The 13,693-nt window shown below is 40.4% G+C and overlaps 1 protein-coding gene across 3 annotated transcripts in view; it reads right to left on the minus strand.

Moving 5' to 3' along the window:
* Positions 1-6,629, minus strand: part of prex2 (phosphatidylinositol-3,4,5-trisphosphate-dependent Rac exchange factor 2) — a 156,184-nt gene extending 149,555 nt beyond the window's left edge. For 2 of the 3 annotated variants that reach the window (XM_047350112.1, XM_047350113.1), the window contains exon 1: positions 6,167-6,629. In XM_047350112.1, coding sequence (XP_047206068.1) covers positions 6,167-6,304 — 138 coding nt within the window. In that variant the 5' untranslated portion in view covers positions 6,305-6,629. The remainder of the gene's footprint in view (positions 1-6,166) is intronic. The other variant, XM_047350111.1, reaches the window with a different exon arrangement.
* Positions 6,630-13,693: the final 7,064 nt, after the last annotated feature.

The following is a 13,693-nucleotide window of genomic DNA, read 5'->3' on the forward strand; positions in this document are numbered from 1 at the left end:
AGTTTGCATATTCTCCCCGTGGATGCATGGGTTCTCACCAGGTACTCCGGCTTCCTCCCACAGTCCAAAGACATGCTTGTTAGGTTAACTGGTCTCTCTAAATTGCCCTTAGGTGTGTGAATGAGTGTTTGTGTGTTGCCCTGTGATGGACTGGCGACCTGTCCAGGGTGTACCCCGCCTCCCGCCCATAGACCGATGTCACTCATACACTACAAAAAGATGTGGCTTTATTAAATGCTGCATATAAAAATTTAGACAATAGCTCATTACATTTGTCACTTCTGATGACTGAAATATTGACCAAGCTGCTTGTCCATCCAACCACTGCCTTCCAGTTATCTGAGATCGAGTCATAGAAGTAGACGATCAAGGAGGGAAATCTAGATATGCCTCTTCTAAGTGAAACTCTTCAACTTATTCTAGGCTATTCCAAACCCCAAAGGGAGACACCCAGGAAGCATCTTCATCAGATGTTGGAACCACCTCAACTTCTTTCAATCCGGAGGAACAGCTTCTCGCCAGGTTGAGTTCTGTCGTCTAAAGAGAAAGCTTGTATCCAGGATCCCATTCTTTTAGTTGTGATCCATATCTCATTACCAAAGATGAAAGTTTGATTAAATACGGAGCTCTATCGTATTACTGCAGACATTGAGACAATCCGTCTGTCCATTTCCTCCTCCATCCTACCATCACTCTGGAATAAGACACTGGAATAAGGCACCTAAAGCAGAAAATGCCCACAACCTGGGAGGATAAGCTCAACCCTTTTCAGGTTAAGAAACACGGCCTCAGATTTATAGGAGCTAGCTCTCATTCCAGCCACTTTACACTCTGCTGCAAACCGCTCCAGGACATGCTAAAGGTTCTGGTTTGTGGATACCAACTAAACCACATCGTCTGCCTAAAGCAAGCCTTAAATCAAGAGGTTTCCAAACCAGACACCCTCCTCTCCACAACTATGCCTTGAAGTGTAGTCCATAAAAACCACAAACAGGATTTGTGACAAGGGGCAACTCTGGCAGCATCCAACCAACAGTGGAAAGAATGTGGACACAGCTTTACTTTGGTTATACAAGGACCATAGTCCTTACGAGCATCCCACAGGACCTCCCATGAAATGCCTTTGAGGGACACGGTCAAGCCTTCTACAGATCAATAAAACACAAGAAACTAAACAGTCAAACTCCGCTGACCCCCTGAACAACTCTGTGGGGGTAAGGATCAGGTCCACTTTTCTACAGCCAGGTTAAAAGCCACACTGAACGTCCAGAACCCAAGGTTTGACAACATAATATCACACAAACAAAATAATTAATTATACTTTATATGTTTCAGACTATCTTAATTTATCTAATCACATGAAAACCTTCACAGGTAAATTCTTAAAATGTAATTTTTTCCCATTTTCAAATTTGTGTACATCTTCTTTTATCAAAGCTGAGGCCGACAAACATGACCTTCAGTCCTCGATTCTGTTATGCAGGAAAGGGAAGGAAGTACCAACATCTCAAGATGAACAGACAGGAAAAGAATAGAAACAAGAGGCTGCGACCTTCAGGATCATCATCAGCGCATCCAGAGGGATATGAGGCCCCCCACCTTGACCTAACCTGTCTATACTAAATGTTACAAACAAAAGAAATAGCCTCTGGGCCCCCTGGCTTCTGCTAAAGTGACTACTCCATCCAGGAAGTAAACAAACCCAGAGTCCAGTGAGACAGAGGAAGAGGTCTAGCATTCAAATGCAAACACACAGAACCATGATTTAGTGAACAACCTGGATCTCTGGGAGCCAGTAAACTCTGTTTTCCTCATTAGGCCTGTTTTTTTTTTTAATCTTCTGGCCGCCTTTCTGCAGACACAACACTGATAAAAAAGTAGTAGTGCCTTGCTTGTTGACCAATGCATCATCAGCTTAAAATACAAAACAGATATACAAAATATTTAATTTAACTATGTCTGATATGGAGGACCGATCCTGCCACAATTAAGAATCTATACAGAAATAAATAAATAACTCAATAAAATAATTAGTGGGCCAAAACGTAGCTAGAAATATAAATTAATGCGCCATTAAATGCAACAAAATAATAATAAAAAAAAATATATATATATATATATATTCTTTTTTTTTTTTTTTAAATCCACAAATTTTATTTAAAACATCATATTTTTTTCTTGAACTCTATATTTCTTTCAAATTTATTATTACTTTCTGAATAATATTAAGATATACATTTTTCAACAGTAAATCCTAGTATATATGGCCAATATTAATCAACATATTAACCTTTTTAAAGTAAGCTGTCATTCAAGGATGATTTATGTCCCGATTAAGAGTTCAGTTTCACTATGTTTATGTTTATAAATGCCACTATGTTTTATTTATATTTCATGTGGCATTTCTAAACTAAAGCCTCATAAATATGTTTATTTATAAAATGATTCAAAGATTACAGCCCTGGGAAAGTAAAAGCGAAAATAGAGCTTGCATCAGTCAGAGTAGACCTACATGTACAGAAAGTTATTGGAGAAACAAGGAATCTAGAATAATCTTTCCTTTTGTCATTGCAATTGTACACTGTGCAATTGTACATTGCATAATATTGGCCATATTTACTAGGATTTATTGTTGAAAAATATATATCTTAAAATTATTCAGAAAGTATTATTGACTCCTGCTGGAGTGGTTGGTCGAAGACCCTCTTAAAGTGACTCTAAATGCTAATTTAACGTTGAAGTTTTTGTAGTATGTTTCCCCTAGTTTGTGAAACGTCCTGAGTGATGCTTTTATTTTGAAAGCGAGTCCGAGAACGTGACTTCCTCCTACTACTTCAGCAAACTGAAGTATTCTCTGTTAGAGTCAACAGGATACAGTAAACTATCCCGACTAACAGCGCTATCTACCACCAAATCCACAATGCAATTTAATAGTGCACTAATTTATTTCTTTTACGTTACCTTTTGGCCCATTAATTATTTTATTGAGTATTTATTTATTTCTGTATTTATTCTTAATTATGGCAGGATTGGTCCTCCATATATAAAGTCTAAAAAGAAATGTAATTTTTTTTACCTTGTGATGTTTTTTTTAAGAATTACCCAACTGTCTTTGAACAAATTTATTTCATTTCAGTTTATTTAAGGGATTAAAATTGTTTTAAACATTGCACTCGTGTTACACATGCTTTTGTGAAAGGGACAGCACAGCAGAGGGCCAAATTAATCCATTACCAAGCTCTAAGGAATAAATTAAGTTAATTTGTGGCTCAGATCTTCCTCCAAAACCAGAACATGACAGGTTTCCCCCCACCAATACCTTTTGCATTTTCTCCATTAAGATCTTAAAATAAACAAAATAGCTTGTGGTGTTTCTCGGTGAATCACAGAGTCTAAGAGAAAGAAAAAGCACAGAGCCAGCTCCAGGGTTCCTATATATGTTAATGTCAAAATTACAAGCTTTACCACACCCCAATTCCCAGTCCTGATGGATGGATGGATGGGTGGATGGATGGAGTATATCACCATTTGGAACCAGGAATAAATTGTAACTACAAACATACTTCCATACACTAGAACCCTATCATAAGAGCATCTCTTTAAGCTGAGACTAGGTTTGTTCTTCCTGTTGAGCCACTGCTGGGATTTGCCGTCATTTTATCAGCTCGTAGCTGTCCGAGATTAAACACAGGTAAATATTTCCCTGGAAGCCTCTTCTGCTTTGAGGTTATTCTGGAAGCTCAATGTATTTAAAATGTGGGGGGAAATATCTAAAGAAAATCCTAAATAAAGTCAAAATTAGACTTGTGAGCATCAACACCGTGAAGATGCAATCTGCATATTTTCCCAGAAGAGAATGAACACATACACTATGGGCTCAGACTTTCCCAGGACAGAAATCACTTTAACCTGAATGCTAAAGCATGTGTTTGGGGTAGGCATTGTGTTGTGGTCCCACAGATCAGCAGAAGCAATCTCTGCACCTCAGTTCAACTTTGCCAACCGACCGGAGCCTCATTGTTCTGCAGCAATTTCCAACCTCAGAGGAATTCCTCCTCCAGGAAATATGGCTTACAAGAAGCCCAGCGACTTCACCCCCCCCCCAGCACTGTCTGCTCAGTGATCTGCCTTTCCCTTTCACCCCCTCTAGTAATATTCAGCCTGCTGCTGTCCCTGCTGGTATGCAGAACCTCCTGGTCCTAGGACACCCAATGGCAGCACGGTGGGGGTCGGCCTCCCTCTGACCTGTGGACACAGATAATTGTGTGGGTCTGTGGGTCCTAACTGGTTCGTGTTTGGGAATCAGATTAAAGTTTGCCGTGTGACCCCTCTCCACAGTAGGGCTCGTCTTTGATCATCTTTAGTATCCTCCACAATGCTCGCCAGGATCTCCAAGAAGATCGACCTCTTTATCTCTTGCAGTCTAACTTTATGCAACACCATCAGATAAAAATACATTAAAACCAGTCCCACTCATATTAAGCTGAGGCTTCTATCAAAATATTGCCGACCAAAACAGAAAGGGCCTCGCAAGAATCCGTCACCTATTAAATGAATCCCTGCTACAGCGCAACAAGGGAGAAAAAGGGGGAGTGGCTGCATTCCCAACAAACCCCTATCTGTTTTTGATGCCAGATGGAGCTCTATCCTCTCTTGTTCTTGTTCGTTCAAATTGGAAACATCTGGATGGTGTTGGCAGTTTTGGATTTGGTGCTGATATCCAGACGTTTCTTGAAAGCAGCACTGAACACCAAGCATTCTGCTTTAAAATGTTTTCTACATTCCTACAAGCCATTAAAAGGACAGCGTGTGTCTCAAGTGGTGCGGTGGCGAGCCAGGTGCTATATATGCTCGTGGTAATGGTTTTCATTCCAGTCCACCTGTGATGTCTTTGGCAGAGCCTGCACCATATGGATCTGATGAGATGGGAAATGCTTTCTCCTGTTTTGCAAGTTGAGTAATTATGGAATGCAGTTGGAATCCTGAACAAGACAGGATGTAGTAGCCTCGCTCTGAGAAATTCACGCTCTGGTGGGATGCAGACGTCTCTAAGCCTCCTGGCTAATCTTAGGAGAATTTCTAACATTATTTTCGTTTAATATTTAAACAGAAAGTGGTTGTTGAGCTCGTGATGTGGTCATTTAAGATGTGATAAAAACACTTTTTTACATAGTATCACATTACAGCAACTAACATTACTGTATTTTAGCAGTGCTGCCTATTTGTGATGTGGAGAGAAAATCCGAAAAGTGTGGTGGACGGTGTGCATTTTTATTCAGGCCTCGTTGTCAATCCTTACACTGCACTTCCAGTCATTTAGGGTATGTCTCTACCATCTTTGCACATCAAGAAACTAATGTTTGCCCGTTCTTCTTTGCAAAATAGCTCACGTTCTGTCAGATTAGAGGAAATCTATGGACATCGGTTTTCAAGTCTTGGATTTAGCTAAGTTTCAGGTCTTTGTTGTACTGGAAGATGGACCTCTGAACTAGTCTTAAGTGTTTTGAAACCACAAAATGTTATTTTCCCTGTATTTAAATTCATCCAACTTCCAGTCAGTTCTCACCATCTTTCCTGTTCTTGCTAAAGAAAACTTTCCCACAGCATGATGCTGCCACCACCATGTTTCCTGGTGAGGACCGTATTTCAGGGTGATATGAAGTACCAGATTTTTGCCACACGCAGCTTTTGGCACATGTAGGCGTAAAAAGTACATTTTGGCCTCATATGGCAGATTAAGTGTCTTGCCCAAGGACACAGCAAGTGAGATGGACAGAGCAAGGGTTTGAACCAGCAACCCACCAATTAAAGGAGGAACCCCTACCTCCTGAGCCACCATCACCGTTGCAATGACTGCACTGGTTTGAGTAATAATGCACTCTGGCTGTGCTTACTTTTTCAATTTTACATTCGGAAAAACAAGAAGATCTTCAAAACACCTGCAGGACAACTGGTAGATAACCTGCAAACAAGACAGCAGCATGCAGGGATACAGGAAGAGCTTGAATGGGTTCTTTCTTGCTCTGCAGGCTGATGCACCGTGCATATTCTGCAAACTGACTGCTTTTATTTGTTTATTTATCGGGTGACCATTGGGGGGAAAAAAATGTAGACACATGCAGCCTGAACTTTGTAAAAACTCTTTATGCACATGTACAACACTCACCGAGAGAAAGTCCAACGTCCCAACATAATCCCGTTCAGTCTTTAAAAGTTCATTTAGGACGCAGACTCGCAGCCGGAGCTGTTTCTCCAGATCCTTCCCGCTTTCAGTTCTGTGCTCGCTTCTGGTCTCTTCCGTCATTCTGAGGGAACCTGTAGATGCGAAGAAACGGGATTTCCTTCAGCAGGTCACAGTTTCACATCACCCAGTTGAGTTCAGATGCGGCAGGGGAAAGTTGGCAGCATGTTCAGAACTAACGGAGCAACCGGTGACCGCGAATAAAGTCCCCAAGAAGTCCGGAGAAAAGGTCAGAATAAGCGAGAAAATTATAAGTTTAAAGTTTTAAAACAGGAAGAAAGAAATTGCGAAAGGAAGAGTGGCTGAGGAGTGGGAATGAACTGGACTTCGGTTAAAAGTTAAATCCATATGACTCCTGAAAACCATCCTACTCCAGCGTCCCAACAGCTTTAAAAGTTGGGGACCAGTGTGAAGTAAGCCACGAAACGTGCAACAGCTTCCGCCTAAACGTTTCAAAATAAAGGCATGACAGGAAGTAATTACCAGATATTACAGACTTCCACTGCACACCATCAATGTAATACTTTTGAAATTTGTGGAGAATTTTAGTTATTTCCGACAATCTTGACGATGCAAAAAACTTTGCTGCTTTTCTTCAACAATAAAGTGAAATAAAAGAAACCTAAACAAAAATCACTTTATTAATCTGTTGGTCTGTCCAGCTCGAACGCTAAAGTAGTCTATGTATCTAATGGAGGCAGAGGCTATCTCTCATCCTCATTAAGGAAAGATGTTAAAATAAATATAATAAAACAAAATAAAATACAATGGAAACATTAGATTATAATTCAACGATAAACACAGAATTACTGTCATTTAATTGTGCTCTCCACTTTTATCAAAAACTGCAAAATAAAAAAATAAAAAATCTCCTGAGATCTTTGCAGGTAGACAAAGGAAAATGATGACTGTATCAAAGACACCTATCCAAATATCTGCACCCTCTCTCTTATGTTCTTCACGGCTCTCATGTTAAAAATGGGGTTAACAAGTAACCACTGACATTGAGAAATAAGTATTTGACCTTACAATCAACCACAAAACATCTAACGGGCAGATTAATTGAATAAACCAAGTGAAATTGGAATAAATTTATATCAGAAAACGATTGGATGTTTTCAAGGATGAATTTTTACTTTATGTGTTTACGTTATGTATTTAATTTCCATAAATTTAGTTATTTACACTTTATATACACATAATGTCAAACTCCCAATAAAAAGGAATCTAACAGCACGTAACATTTGGAAGCAGGCCTGAGTCAAATTCAGTCACATTTAAATTCACTCAGCAGCATAACAGGATTAAAGAATGAAGTTTCATCCAATCAAATAGCTGTTCAGAACAGTCAGCAGGTATAAAAGGTTGTTTATCACAGAAAACCAGCATTACATTCATCATTTCTTACATTACTCTGTTTTAGACTTTGTTGTATTTAATGTAGTTTTAAGGTAGATTATTTTAATGTTTCTTTGCAGTTATCCTTTATTTGAAGTTGGTGATCCAGATCTCAAGGTGTAGCCATATAGAAGAGGGTTTCTGGTTTGAGAATCTCAGGGTCTCATCTTTGCCTTTTGCATATGATGTTGTTCTGTTGGTGACCTCCATGGCCTTCCTCTGGAGCCATTCGCAGCCGAGTATGGAGCAACCAGGGGGAGAGTCAGATCCTATAAGTCAGAGATTGTGTTTCTCAATGGCTGGACTGCGCTCTCCAGCCCAGAGTTCAGTTTCTGCATCAAGAGTAAGAGTTCAAGTATCTTGCTGTCTTGTTCACGCAAGAAGGTAGGATGAAACAGATGGTTCCTTATCTGCAAGAATGCATGCTCTGCTCTGGTCTGTCATGGTGAAGAAGTAGCCAAGCCAAAAAAGGGAGATGCTTAATTTACTGGTCCACCTACCTTTCAGCCCTCACCTCCAGTCAAGATAAGACTGAGATTCCAGATACAAGCAACTGAATAGAGACTCCTCCCCCTTAGAGATAAGGTGAACAACTCCGTCATCTGGAGGAAGCTCAGACTACAGCTGCTCCTCCTACAATGAAAGAAGCTAAAATGGTTTGTGAGGCTGATCAGGGAGCCTCCAGTCCACCATATTTTGGAGGTTTTTCTGGGAATGTCCCACTGACTCCAGTTCAGACCCACAACTTTCTGATGGTACTATATTTCCCAAGTGGTGTGGGAATGCCTTGGGATTCACCAGAATCAGCTTGAGAGGGTCAGTGGGAGAGAGATCCCTGGGTTTCCACGTAAAAAAACAATGGATGAAGCGATGGAATTTTTTGGTGCTAAAACATCATTTCAAATGTTGTTGTTGTCATTTCTCATACATTCAACAAAAAAACTTCCAAAGAAACACCTTCACAAAGCATAACAATTATTTTCTAAGAGCAATATGAGAGATCAGCAGAAGGATGGAACCCTTTAGTAAATAACAACGAAATGTGGATTGACTGAAGACATTTGAGTGCATTAGATCTTGTTAAACACCAAAGGTTTAACTGTAATTGAACATTTGGTTACTAAATAAATATTTAAGCTTCGTCTTCTTTTCTAAAACAGCCCACAAATGGATAAAGATGGATGATAGCACTATTAGTTTTCTGAGTGTAAGATGGAATCATCTGTCAGTTTTAGGAGAAGAGAAGGCGACAGTTCAATCAAGACATTAAAGAGTTATCAATCAGTCTGTATAAAGGCCAATGGTGGAGATATGGAAAACAACATCCTATGAAAAGAAAACCTCAACCTCAAACAAAATTTGCATGATGCATTTGGTGGAACAGCTTGTATGGGTCATGTACTCTTGTGGCCATGCATATATCTACCAGTAGAGCATGCACAATGACGTTTACTGAGGATTTAACACCTGGTAAAACAAAAAAACAAACGTTGGATGGATGCAAAGAAGCATTTTGTGTGCAGAGATACAGTCAGATGCATCTAATCCTTCGACATGATGACACAACCACTGTAGAGGTGAAATTTCCACCTGATATCAGCCTGTGCATTTTGCCAGCAGCTGTCTAAATACAAAACGGCTCCACTTCAGCTCCAGCTCAATTTGGTAGAGGCAATTCCCTGTTTTAAAAAGTCCGAGAACAAAATATAGATCAATACCAAAATGTAATAGCCTTGTCATTTGCAAACATTTCATTGACTCATAAACTTTCCTTATTGTCAGTTTAGTATATCTTATGAGGAAAATAAGCAACAATAAATGACTGCTCACACACAGTCTCGTCTCTTGCCTGAAATGACCTGCACTGTAAGAGTCTTCCTTGACTCTTAATGACTGCATCTCTCCTGGCTGAGAGCGTGAGCACAGAAGGCAAACCTCTTATTTTCAGAGGAAACAGGGCTCAGGTGGAGAAATGGAAAGAAAATGTGTTCACAGACATACTGTGATGTATTTGGGATTTTTTTAAGGAGGAAATGTTTGCTATTCTTTTGGTGATATGACTAAATAGGGACAGTAAGGCTATTATAATTCTCTTTTACAGTGCTAGTATTCATACCCCTTGAGCTTTTTCACATTTTGTCGAACCACAACCACACACTTCAATGTATTTTAGTGGTGTATAATTCTAAAGTGGAAGATAAGAGATTCATGGCTTTTATTTCGTTTAAATAAATTTTAAAAAATGACGTGTGCGGTGAATTGGATGTAACCCTTTTGGGTTATGCCTCTACCAGCGTTGTACATTTAAAAACTACATTTTTGGCCCATCCTTCTTTACAAAATAACTCAATATCAGCCAGATTCGACGAGGAGCATCTGTGGACAGCATTTCTCAAGTATTGCAAATTCTCAGTTAGGTTTAGGTCAGAACTTTGAATTGTATTTAGATCAAATGTGCTTTGATCTAAATCATTTTGTTTTATCTCTAGCTGCATGTTTAAGGTTGATGTCTTGCTGGGAGATGAACCTCTGTCCCAGTCTCTAGTCCTTTGCAGAGTTTCTTTGCGTCCTATTTGTTATTTTTTCAAAATGAACTGAAAAATTGGTGTTGGTAAACCTTGTTATAATAAACTGAACAGATCTAAAACTGCAGTTGGACAAATTTAACTAGCAATGAGCTGCACAGATCAAAACAGTGATATTTAATTAAACAGCCTGTGTTTAATTAGTTGCTGGAAGCTACAAACTCCCTGAGTGCACCTCACTAACACTGCAGAGCCAATGCGGCCTGTTGAGATGTCGGCTAAGTGTTTATTTATTGAATTAGACACAGCAGAAGTCATTTTGCGCCTGGATAAATATAAATACGATCAACACTAAACCCAGCTTTACATTCTTAAAGAAGATTTTACTGGAAGCCACTATGTTGAGGCAGGGATTAGCATCTCAGCTACTGAGGATCCAGCCGAATCCTTTTTGCAATGAATTCATGCACTTTGTTGCAGAACGGCCTACTTTATCAGGGTCTTTACTCCACAGAGTTGCTGCAGGTTTTCAAAACACAAACACATGGATCTGTGGTGTACTCTGGTGGTCAGATGTGGTAGTGCAGCCTTTTAGCGTGTTTCAGGCTGAAGTGTTTGCAGTAATGCTCCCTACTTACCACCAGAGGGCAGTGCTGTATTTCATTGATCCACTATAATCAAATTGTAGCCTTCACTTAGGTCGATTTGTTTAAAAATAGGCCTATAAAAAGACAGAATCCTATGTTGGAAAATAGTATACTGAAATAAGGTTGCTTTTTTTTATAAAAAAAAAAAAAAAGCATGCATAAAATTCGCAACAAAACAGTTACAGTGTCATTTTATATTAGTCAATACATTTAGGGTAAAATTCAACACTAATAGATTTTACTACACATGACTTGGGTCTGTGGAATTGCTGTCAGTGACATGATAATGTCCACCAGGAGTTATTCCTTTATTGTCAGGCTGATCTGAGCAAGAGTGGTGATAAGAACTGGTATGGAAAAGTTTTCCAATATTTCCACAAATCAGGTTGTTTTTTATTAATTCATAGCAAATATAAAATAATAAATTTATTGCATAGCATCATTATAAGTCACATTGTTCAGATTCATTTATGCTGATGTATATCCTGCATTTTCCTTGCAGTGTTTGTACAAGTACGCCAGTCTGTGTACAAGGTGTAAATTGGGAGTAAGGATAAACAAGTTGTTTCCTTTCATTTACAGGAAAATAACTGCAACTGACTAAGTTTCTGCAATAAAGAAGTCATTCTTAGCTTATCAGTAATACCAGGTTACAATCAACGCATTGTGGTAAATTTTCACTAATTCATGGTGCAGTGGTGTGCAACAAGAGGTGGAGATACAGGGGTTGGACAATGAAACTGAAACACCTGGTTTTAGACCACAATAATTTATTAGTATGGTGTAGGGCCTCCTTTTGCGGCCAATACAGCATCAATTTGTCTTGGGAATGACATATACAAGTCCTGCACAGTGGTCAGAGGGATTTTAAGCTATTCTTCTTGCAGGATAGTGGCCAGGTCACTACGTGATACTGGTGGAGGAAAACGTTTCCTGACTCGCTCCTCCAAAACATCCCAAAGTTGCTCAATAATATTTAGATCTGGTGACTGTGCAGGCCATGGGAGATGTTCAACTTCACTTTCATGTTCATCAAACCAATCTTTCACCAGTCTTGCTGTGTGTATTGGTGCATTGTCATCCTGATACACAGCACCGCCTTCAGGATACAATGTTTGAACCATTGGATGCACATGGTCCTCAAGAATGGTTCGGTAGTCCTTGGCAGTGACACGCCCATCTAGCACAAGTATTGGGCCAAGGGAATGCCATGATATGGCAGCCCAAACCATCACTGATCCACCCCCATGCTTCACTCTGGGCATGCAGCAGTCTGGGTGGTACGCTTCTTTGGGGCTTCTCCACACCGTAACTCTCCCGGATGTGGGGAAAACAGTAAAGGTGGACTCATCAGAGAACAAAACATGTTTCACATTGTCCACAGCCCAAGATTTGCGCTCCTTGCACCATTGAAACCGACGTTTGGCATTGGCATGAGTGACCAAAGGTTTGGCTATAGCAGCCCGGCCGTGTATATTGACCCTGTGGAGCTCCTGACAGACAGTTCTGGTGGAAACAGGAGAGTTGAGGTGCACATTTAATTCTGCCGTGATTTGGGCAGCCGTGGTTTTATGTTTTTTGGATACAATCCGGGTTAGCACCCAAACATCCCTTTCAGATAGCTTCCTCTTGCATCCACAGTTAATCCTGTTGGATGTGGTTCGTCCTTCTTGGTGGTATGCTGACATTACCTTGGATACCGTGGCTCTTGATACATCACAAAGACTTGCTGTCTTGGTTACAGATGCACCAGCAAGACGTGCACCAACAATTTGTCCTCTTTTGAACTCTGGTATGTCACCCATAATGTTGTGTGCATTTCAATATTTTGAGCAAAACTGTGCTCTTACCCTGCTAATTGAACCTTCACACTCTGCTCTTACTGGTGCAATGTGCAATCAATGAAGACTGACTACCAGGCTGGTCCAATTTGGCCATGAAACCTCCCACACTAAAATGACAGGTGTTTCAGTTTCAATGTCCAACCCCTGTAAGTGGTGTAATAAAGTCCTGGTGTGTGGCAAACACCAACCTGTTTGTCTGCAAATATAAAAAGACCTTTACATAAAAATTACAAGATGGTTTTTATTTTTTCATCAGGAATATCACAAAAGTCCCTGCATCAGCAAAAGAGTTAATTTATTCCTAGCACGGTGAAATCAAATTAAACTTGTAGTTTTAAAATAAATTAACACATCAAGTAAAGTGAAAATAAAAGCTTTAAGAAAAAGCTGTCCTCTGTTGCTAACAATTGAGCACAGGTCTTATAAAAAGTGAAATAAAAACAAATAAATAACCACGTCTCTGGCATCCTCTTATGACATTTGACTACAGAACATTATCTTCCTGCAGAACCTTTTAATTCAGTAAAATTTTTCATGCAGTTCTTGATTTTAACTCTGTCTAGCCTTTTTTTTGGTAGGACATAAAATAGATGTGAGCAGAACAGACATTCCAGTTGGTAATCTGTTTTACAGTGCAGAATTTACAGTACCTTCGTTCGTTCGTTCGTTCGTTCGTCGTCTTCCGCTTATCCAGGACCGGGTCGCGGGGGCAGCAGACTCAGCAGAGACGCCCAGACGTCCCTCTCTCCAGACACCTCCTCCAGCTCCTCCAGGGGGAGCCCAAGGCGTTCCCAGGCCAGCCGAGAGACATAGTCCCTCCAGCGTGTCCTGGGCCGTCCCCTGGGCCTCCTCCCGGTGGGACGTGCCTGGAACACCTCCCGAGGAAGGCGTCCAGGAGGCATCCGGTATAGATGCCCGAGCCACCTCAACTGGCTCCTCTCAATGTGGAGGAGCAGCGGCTCTACTCCGAGCTCCTCCCGGATGGCCGAGCTCCTCACCCTATCTCTAAGGGAGTGCCCGGCCACCCTACGGAGGAAG

Source organism: Girardinichthys multiradiatus, chromosome 21, assembly GCF_021462225.1.
Source record: "Girardinichthys multiradiatus isolate DD_20200921_A chromosome 21, DD_fGirMul_XY1, whole genome shotgun sequence".
NCBI classification, from domain to species: Eukaryota; Metazoa; Chordata; class Actinopteri; order Cyprinodontiformes; family Goodeidae; genus Girardinichthys; species Girardinichthys multiradiatus.